The following is a 9,894-nucleotide window of genomic DNA, read 5'->3' on the forward strand; positions in this document are numbered from 1 at the left end:
CAGCAGAGTCTCTTCACTCCGGCTAACAATTAATTGATTACTGAATTAGTTGGGGATTATTTCAATAATCGATTAATCAAGATTATCCAATTGTTTCAGCCCTAATTTATATCAGATTTTTCTGAGCATTTAATGTTTGTTTGCATTAAGGTCTCTGCAATTAACTAGTTTAGTCTAATTTTGATAATATGCTGCAGGTTATTGAAAGTGTTGAAGATTTTTGATGTGGCTAGTTTTTGCTTTGTGCTCAGGGCGGCATGGCTTCCTGGGACTATTTAATGAAAAAAAAAAAGTTTTTCAGCAGCTGCTTCCTGAAAGAAAGCTTAGTTTAAATACTCTTACAGTGAACATTGTGCATAATGTGCACACTGCAGGAAGTAATAAGGTGTCTAACTCTCAGCTGAGGTGCTACACTGAATCCAATTCATTATTTTTAAGAGAGCATTTAATTTATTCGATAATCTCTAGTTCCAAATCACACATATATGAACTAAAGATGTCAGGATAATAAAAGGTAAAATGTTAAAGTAGCAACAAATAACAAAATAAAGTAATTTAAATCACTTTAAACACCACCAAATCTTCTTCTTTTTTTAAAGTTATCAAGTTTATACTGATCAACAGATGCGAGACCAACTGCTGCTGTTAAGGAGGAACCTAAGCAACAAGTTTACATCAGCTCACATCAGAGTTGGTAATACCAGCGTTGGGTTAGTTAGGGTAATAATATTAGAAATATTGAATGGATTAGTCTTTGTTTCTTAGCACTAGTTTAACATATTAAACATCACAGCTTATCTGATTATGTAGCAGACAATCTGACTCTTTATCAAAGTAAATTGAACTATTAAAATTATTTTTAATGTCTCAAAATTCAAATGATCTCAAACATTTAGAATTCAATGAAGTCAAATGGTTTCCAGCCTCCAGAAAACACCCAGTTAGAACACATTTCAAATATTTTTATAAAGGTTATTTAATTAGATTTAGCAGCAAATGTGTTATTTTTTTCAATGTTCAATCATCTTGTTACACCTAAGAAAGTAAAGATTTAAGGCGGTTCCAAAAGGTCTGGTCATTTACTGCAGTTTCTTAAGAAATGGCTCAGATTTTTTTTAGGAATCCAGTTATCAGAATGGTTTAGTGAAAGACAAAACAAAACAAAAAACCCCCAAAACATTAGGAAGTGACTAAAATGAGATTATTTTTGAAAACCTTTAAATATTATTGCAAATTTATTGTGATCTCAGCTTTTAGTGAAATTGGGTACAGTACCCAACCCCCATTTGCTCATTTAATCCTCTACTTATAACAAGTCTCCAAGTGTCGCTTTTTAATTAGTTAAATCTTTCATCACACTATTTTATCCACTTTTAACCTAGTGATGTTCATACTTAAAACCTTCTGTTTGTAGGTGTGTGACTTAAACTACATTGGAAAACCTGTTTTCCCTTTTTAATTTAGATTAAAACCTTTATGAGCAAACGTACACAGTACAATATTATCACTCAGATACAGCAACTGCCTTATTTTTTCTATAAGGCACATTTACCAAAAATAAACATCTATATTGCTGAAAAATACACACAACTCTTTTTATTGTCATGAGGTGTTTTATATATTACCTGGCCAACTGGAAAACCGTTTTCAAAGTATTATTAAACTAAGATCTATCCTCAGTGCAGAGGTTAAATAGACGCACAGGTGCTTTACGCATGGTAGAATGGTAAAACCCGGACAATGTCCTGTCGACAGATGGGGCACTTTTTTTGTGGGAGGGCCTGGTAACAAACAAAGCAGCAGCACACGTGTGCACAATTTAACAGGATGCAGTCCCTTGGTTCACCCAGACAGATCACGCACACATTCTGTATATCATTGCCGTTAGTCTCATCATGAGGACCCTCTGCGTTTCCTCTGTTTGCACGCTGTCTGGCGGCTTCAGCCTGCAGCTGTGCAAACTCCGCATTAATTCGCTCCTGCTCCCAGCGGACCTGTAGGGTGCGGTAGAAGCGAAAGCCGGCCCAGAAGAGGACTGCTGCCCCTGCCAGAGCAGAAACAACGGCCAGCGCCTTCCACCAAACGGCCACGGTTTCAATTTCATCTCGCAGGGATTCAAAGTCTGCCAAGCTCAAGAAATACTGCGAGTTATCAGAGGGGGGTCGAAGAGTCAGAGTACCATCTGTTTCTAGGGTCAACTCGCCGACACCAGTAAGAGTCGTACCCACCTGTAGAAGAGATCGAGATACCTTCACATGTCTGATTTAGTTGAAAGCATCAAAGTTACATCTTGTTTGATTCCTCCAACTACCAACCTTTAGCATTTCTTCAATCTCCAGGTGACCTTTGGACTTTTCTCCAATAATGTAAAGCCCTACAAGGTCTCCAAAACCATAACTGGCCTGGTGAAATTTCTCATTGATGACCTCTGTGAACACTCCATTGGCTTGCAGAGGAGACTGGACTTTGACTGCAGCCTGGTCCGATCCAGCCAGAGCAAACGGCACCATATTTACTCTTTGGTGTAAGATGCGTTCTGAATCCATCCTGTAACACGAAGGGACAGAGAGAGAAATTGGTTCTCTTCAGCAAAAAAATAAAACTCATGCTTTGAACTATGTGTAGTAATGCCATGCCCGTATTAATGAGCTTACAGCTGCAATTTTATCCTAACAGAGCCAGTGACATATTCATCCTTTCCTTTGAACTTTTAAGGTTTTTGTGGCTTTAAATCAAAACCTTCAACATAATTTAATGTGATTTTAAGTGAGGTACCGAAGAAAAACTTTTATAGCTGTGAAACGAATCAAACTATTTCTTGAAAAAACAAGTAGATTAGTAGATTAAAGTAAAACAGTGTAACTTTTAACCACTAGGGGCACTACAACTGTATCTTCCAGGCAACTGTTGCAGACAGAAATGGTCTCCCTCTATGCTTTGGAATCGATAGAGGATCACTTTGGAGCAGCAGTTAGAAGTCAAGGAGTTACTTGTAAAGACATCATTCCTTACAATAAATCCTACATCAGATAATCTTTTATAATAAACTTTTATCTTAGATAGCTCTGGTGTTTAAATGGAGCTCAGGCTGCTGTGAAGTAATTCAGGGACGGAACCCACCCTACCAGGTTACAAAGGCTAGTTTTTGAAATGCAGAGTATTGAAATGTGCAAAGAACTGCCATCAGAGCCTCTTATTTGGGAATAAGACTAACTGGGCTTCATATAGAGATAATCAATTTTATTTAAAACTTCTTTGAAAAAAAAAAGATAAAATAAACAAAGCAATCATCAAAAATATATTATTCTTATTAATATTTTGGCATACATAAACTGAACATTTGTGCTTTTTTCCAGTACTGTCTTGAACTGCAAGTAAAAATGGCAGCAGGAGGAAAGAAACTGAAGTGAAGTTCTCTTCATTACGCAATCAAACATGGTCAGTACGTAATGCCTCGCTGTAGACAGCACCATTAGAGGGTCTTATCTATTAAAATGACTTAGCATAATTTGCTTTCTTCTTTTTTTATTGTTCTATTCTTTTTTTTAAATCAGATTTTGAAATTCATTTTTTTCCCATATTTTTTTATTTTCACCATAGCAAGTTAATGCTGAACCTTTCTTCCTCTTTTATGCAAAATCCTACATTTGACCAAGTGCAATAAATTCATCATTTTTCAGACTCAGTAAATACTTCTAATATCTGTGAATAGTTTTCTCTCTTGTTCAGCAGCACAGATTGATAGTTGAAGACAATATAAATGGACCTTTTCAGCCTCAGAGATTTGTTAAAGATCATTAATGAAAAACAAAAACATCATGAAGACCAATGAACACATCACAAAGATCAGGGATAAAGTTTAGAAAGATAAAGTTTAAGAAAGGAATCGGGTTTTAAAATGTGACTTCAAGCTTTCTGCAGTTACAAAAACTCTGAAGAAGCTTCCATAACTCCAGCAAAAAAAATTTGCTTGTTGGAAAACAAGGATGGGCAGAGATGGCTTATATTCAAGTAAGAGTAACATTTATATATATTTTTATTTAAGTACAGGAAAAAATTTAATCTTCAAGAGTTAAAAAAAATAACTGGTAAAGATTCTACCAAAGAACTGAGGAACATCTGATTGTAACAGCTAACATAATTTGCTGAAAAAATATGTTAATCAGACTGAAAAAATGAAATGATTGGTTATAATTCATCCTTTTTAAACAATACAATAAGAAATTAGTTAACAATAAATTTATAAAGAGCAAATTGCAGGTGAAAGAAATATTTTCAAAAGATTACTTTTGACTAAACTTTAGCTTTCAACATTAAAACTAAGTATCTGTGAAGATGGCAAAGAACATAAGAAATTAGGAAAATATAAAATAATAGAAAAATACATTCACTTTATGTTGTCATAAACTATGTAGTTAAGCTTCTCAGTCTGGTGATTGTTTCGTCAAAATGTCTTCCCTTAGTGACGTAAAGAGGTGGGTTCAGTAGCATCACTTGTGATCAAGTTAGAGCACTTCAAAATAATGTTATGTAAGTGAAAACAAAAAGTATACAACACTAAAACTACTCCTTTCTTCTTCTTTGAAGAAGTTATTGAAAAAAAAGAATTGAATCAGACATTGTGCTAAAATTTGCTACAACCCATTTAGGGGAGGCAAAACACTAACATTGGACATCACCCAGAACACCATGGAGGTGGCTGCATCATGCTGTGGGGATTATTTTCTTCAGAAAGCAAAAGGGAAGCTGTTCAGTCTTTATATAATCCAATAGATAGTTTATTTTGCTTTTAATACAAACTCTTTTTGAATTGGCTGAAATAAAATAGTGTATAAATGCCAGGGGGAAATGCCCACAGTCTAAATTAAAGAGCGCCTGCTGGGTATCTAAATGGCAAACATAGAACCTGATATGAAAGAACATTGTGATGATTGATATCCAGCTAAAACATCCAGTGTTTGAATCAAAGTCTCACCATGTCCGAGAAAAGCTGCTCCAAACAATCCTGTGCTCCTTTATTGTAAATTTTTGAAACACGCCAGAAATTTCCTTGTGACACTGACTCTTTAGAGGCTCACCCACCGCTTTTACGGTACCTACATATAGATGAACACATCCAGACACACAGAGTAAGAACAAATCACTAAATCATTGCATTCACTTCATTTCTGTGTCAAAACGGTGAAGTTGCGATTACCTTCAACCACAGCATAATTTAGACAGGCTCCAGGAGTAACATTTAAAAGGTCTTTGAGTTTTCCATCTATACTAATGCGTGGAGCATTCTGGGGAAAAAAAAGATGCACAAATCTGTAGACTTGGACAACACCCCACATTTTCAGATTTTGCACATTGTACAATAAAACTTTTGACTAGCATAATTTTCCAACAAAGGCTGAAATTTTGGCAAATTTTAGCTTATAAAAACAATTTACTTGTCTTTTGTGTAGTATAATCCACTGTATTGAGCAATATATCTTCATATATATATATATATATATATATATATATATATAGTTTTTTTTTACTTGTCATATGATTTTCTTAAAACAGAAGTTGCAGCTTTACAAAACCTTGGTTACTCTGAATAAACATTTTAAAGGTTCCAAACACTCTTTGATTGATACAAAGTTAGAAAACATTTTTAAGGATGTTTAAAAGATATAAAAACAACAACTTACTTCAAGTTTGGTGACAGTTTTGCGGTTTTGTTTGTGTACATAGTAGAAGATGCCAGTGAGGCCTAAACTGGTCCCAAGGCATACCACCTCTGTTAGGCTCAGGGAAAATCCATCCATTCTCCCTGGATGTCTTGTAATGGCTCTGAATCCAGAAAAAAGGAAGAAGATATCATCACAACAACCATCCAGTGCCTTTCAAGACCTACAGATAGTTTGATATGTTTCACACTGAATACTAAGTGAAAAACAGAAATAATAATAAACCCTTCTGCAAATTGGGAATGTTATTTATTTTTTTTTTTCCCTTTAGCTTTTTAGATTATAGAAACAGGAATTTTAACTTTTTTTTGTGTTCAAATAATACAAACTGGATATACATAAGTGAGAACCTCTAAACGAAAGGAAGGGTAGACTGAACTTCTTGGGGAAGTTTAAGTCCTTCAGCAAGAAACTTAAAGAAGCTCCTCTAGAACTTTGGAAATGTTTTAAATAAGGTTTCCAGATACAAATTTTTCATTTCTGATAAAATATTAATGCTGCAGCTTTGAGAACTCACAAATACAGATATTGAGCCAATACAATATTAGCACGAATTATACCGACTTTTATTACTTATTTTATACTATAGGATGCTAGAAAAAGCTTTATCAAAAATATTACAAAAACAAGGAACAAAAGTCAACAACAAAAGATATGAGAAAAACGGACCAATGTTAAATAAACCAATGAGTTACTGAAACTTTTAACAGAGGCGGAGTGTTTCTATCAGCATGAAAATATTGGAGATTGTAGAAAATACAATTTGAGTTTTTTGGCTAATATCGGACCTATATTCAATATCAATATCAGATCGGGACATCCCTAGATTTACAAAGAAGAATTCTTCCTAAAATGAGGAACATTAAGGTTAACCATCAGCCTCCTCTTCAACAGACTCTCATACAGCAACAGTTTCCATTGGTTTCTCCAGATCTGGTGTAAGACAGATCACTACATATAAAACCCTTTCTGCCTACAGCTATAAACATCTCACAAAAAAGAAATACCATTTCAAAATGTAAAAAATAAATACTAACAATAAAGATGTCGTTTCTTATCTTTTAGTCATTTTAAGTTTTTTGTATCTCTATGAGGTACTCAATACTCCCCCTCACCCACTCAGATGTTGTAAGGCATTACTGGTCAACTGTCTGAAAAAAAGCTCACATACTTTTCCTACAAGAATACCCTTTTCAGCCATCATCAACTACTTTAAACCAAAAAAAAACTATCAGTCTCAATCTATAAACTAAAGGAGTTCTCTCCATCACTCCTGTTAAGGTGGACTGTATTTTAACTGTAGTTAAACTGCAATTGGCAAGTTAGCAGTGGGTTACATTTCAGCAAACATTTATATCAGCTTGAATCAATAATAGAAATAGTATGTTTACTTTGTAGATTATAGCACAGAAACAAAAAAGCTGTGTTTTTGAAGCACTAGAGATAACTGGAGCTTTGAAGGTTAACATAAAACTATTCAAATATCTTTATTTACATGTCTATTCATTTTAGTCTAATTCCATTGATTGCAATAAACTGTAGTTTTTTATTGAATGCAAGTTAAGAATAATTCACTTACAACTTCAATCAATTGAACCACTTTAAGGTCTAGTTTCTTTCAACTATGACATTCATCTGTCCATAATATTTACACAATTACAGTTAATAAAACACATTGACTGTTAGGGAAGTTGTTAACGTTTTCTATCAAAAAATACCCATAAAGTTACTATAAAACATAATAACTCAATACTTAAAATATAAGTTGAACAAATGTTTTTGAAATAAGACTAAGACAGGTCTAGTTTATTAAGACTAAGTAAATCAACTGAAAAACAAAAGAAGAAATGGGTCAGCCTATTTTTAAAGAAAAAAGATGCTGCTTTGTGGGGATGTACTTTGGCTATCAAGCTTTTATCATCTCAAGTATCTGAACTTAAAAAATGCCACTACAACTGTGATGCTAGCTGCTAGCCAGCTAAGGCTTCCAGGAACAATCTTTGACCTCTACATTTTGCTCACATTGTAACTAAAATAACAAGTCCGCCTTGACATATTAGAAATACAAGCAAAGATTAGAAATATTATATAACAAATAGTTAGTGTTTTCCTTCCGTTACCTGTGAAAGAAAATGAAAAGCTGTCAAGTTGACACATCTGCGTTAGCTGCGGTACCCATGTCACGTGATGTAGGTCTAAGATTCGTTACGTCACTCAACCGCTATGCCCATAGAAAGGATCATGTATGGAGGACCATAGAGTCACTGAAAAAGAAAAATATAAACAATATATATATATATATATAAAAAAAAAATTTAAATCATGCAATTTGAAATCAAATTTCAAAAGCATACACTTTCAAATTCCGGTATTTAATTACTGGAATTACTTTAATGAAAAATGTACAATTCCACAAAAATATGCAATTAGAAAATGCTAAAAAAAAACAACAACATATATATATATATATATATATATATATATATATATATATATATATATATATATATATATATATATATATATATATATATATATATATATATATATATATATATATATATATATATATATATATATATAATGTGTGTGTGTGTGTGTGTGTGTATATATGTATTGCTCCTTATTTGTGCTCCTTAAGTACTTAAGTATATACGTATAATGTGATTAAAGATTATATAAATTTAGGAGCTGTGCAGAAAGAACAAATGGATAGGGTGACAAGGGGCACTCCTGCCTCACTCAATATTTCACACAGAATCTTGGAGAGGTAGAGTTTTGTTCTCTTTCTTCAATACATTTTTTTCTTCGCTAATATGGTTCTGTGTGTGTCTGAAGTCCTAAATTACCATTTGCCTCAATTTACGTGTATTCTATCTGTCAGCAGTTTGGTCTGACCCAAGATGGCCGCTCTGTCGGCACGCCTCTCACCCGATGACGCGGAGTCTATCGTTTATGGTAGAAAGCTATGGCAAGCCAAGAAGGTCACATTACGCATTGAATTGTCGCGTTAAGATTGAAGTTAACCCGCAAAAAACGCGCGTTCTCCCGAGATTACGCCGCTTTTTACGCCGTCTTTTACCAACAAGCGCCGCCTTTTACGCGCGTCATGATAGTACCGCAAGACGCGCGTTAAATACGCGCGTTGTGTCGGTCAGAACGCGCGTTAAATACGCGCGTTGTGTCGGTCAGAACGCGCGTATTTAACGCGCGTTTTCCTAATATGATAATGATGTCCTTCCTTCTTTTCCCACAGCCAATGCATTTGAACTGGTTGCATCCAATCTCTGATCAAGGCAGCCAGACCAAGAAAGTTCAGCACAGATCTGCTTTGTGGAAAACTGCACAGAGCTCAAAGTTGCAGCATTGCCAGAATTCACTGCATTGCCGTTTCACAAAGCCTTAATGTTAGGAATATATCCACTACTTACACTTTGCTGTTATTTTGAATCCATTCCATGCCTATTTTCATGTAAAAACGGTTTACATTGCCAACTAATGTTTTGTATTCACCAGGATTACTATGAATGTTTCACCACTTCTTACTACCGAGAGGTGGCGTAGTGGGTTAAGTTACTGCCATTGATGCGAATCTTTTGCTTCGTGGCAGGTTCGAATCCGGCAGAGGCCGTCCGACTTTTCCCTTTATATTCTGTCTTGTCTCCAACCAAGCCCATTTATTTATTTATTTATTTTTTTCTGAGAATATAATCATAGATGTAGCCTACTTCACTGTTTTTGATCCATCGCCATGCATTCTGTCATGTAAAAACTTTTTATATTGTACTAATAAAATGACAATAAAGGGGACACTTGTCTTCCAGAAAATTTGTCGGTCTGACTTGTTTTCTGTATATTTTCCTGCATATCACCAACCTTTTTCCATAATGCTTTATACAGCCATGGAGCAACTGCTGTTAAAATTAAATTAACAGGAACATTTCTTATTAAAAGTGTTATTAGTGCAATAAGAAAAAAATTGCTTAGTTGAGCCAGTGGAGGTTTGATGATCCCCATAGCTCATGTTCTCTGTCTCCTACATATACATATATATATATATATATATATATATATATATATATATATATATATATATATATATATATATATATATATATATATATATATATATATATATTATAATATATATATTATAATATATATATATATTAAC

The 9,894-nt window shown here is 34.0% G+C and overlaps 1 protein-coding gene across 1 annotated transcript; it reads right to left on the reverse strand.

Moving 5' to 3' along the window:
- Nucleotides 1-1,201: 1,201 nt before the first annotated feature.
- On the reverse strand, nt 1,202-7,974 carry mul1a (mitochondrial E3 ubiquitin protein ligase 1a). The gene is made up of 6 exons (XM_038308586.1): nt 7,841-7,974; nt 5,682-5,823; nt 5,198-5,285; nt 4,976-5,096; nt 2,316-2,547; nt 1,202-2,228 (listed from the first exon to the last, which is right to left on the reverse strand). The coding sequence occupies exons 2-6, from the start codon at nt 5,796-5,798 to the stop codon at nt 1,710-1,712; spliced, it is 1,077 nt and encodes a 358-aa protein (XP_038164514.1). The 5' UTR covers nt 5,799-5,823; nt 7,841-7,974; the 3' UTR covers nt 1,202-1,709.
- Between the last annotated feature and the right edge of the window lie 1,920 nt (nt 7,975-9,894).

Source organism: Cyprinodon tularosa, unplaced genomic scaffold (assembly GCF_016077235.1).
Source record: "Cyprinodon tularosa strain WSP-4 unplaced genomic scaffold, ASM1607723v1 ctg100, whole genome shotgun sequence".
NCBI classification, from domain to species: domain Eukaryota; kingdom Metazoa; phylum Chordata; class Actinopteri; order Cyprinodontiformes; family Cyprinodontidae; genus Cyprinodon; species Cyprinodon tularosa.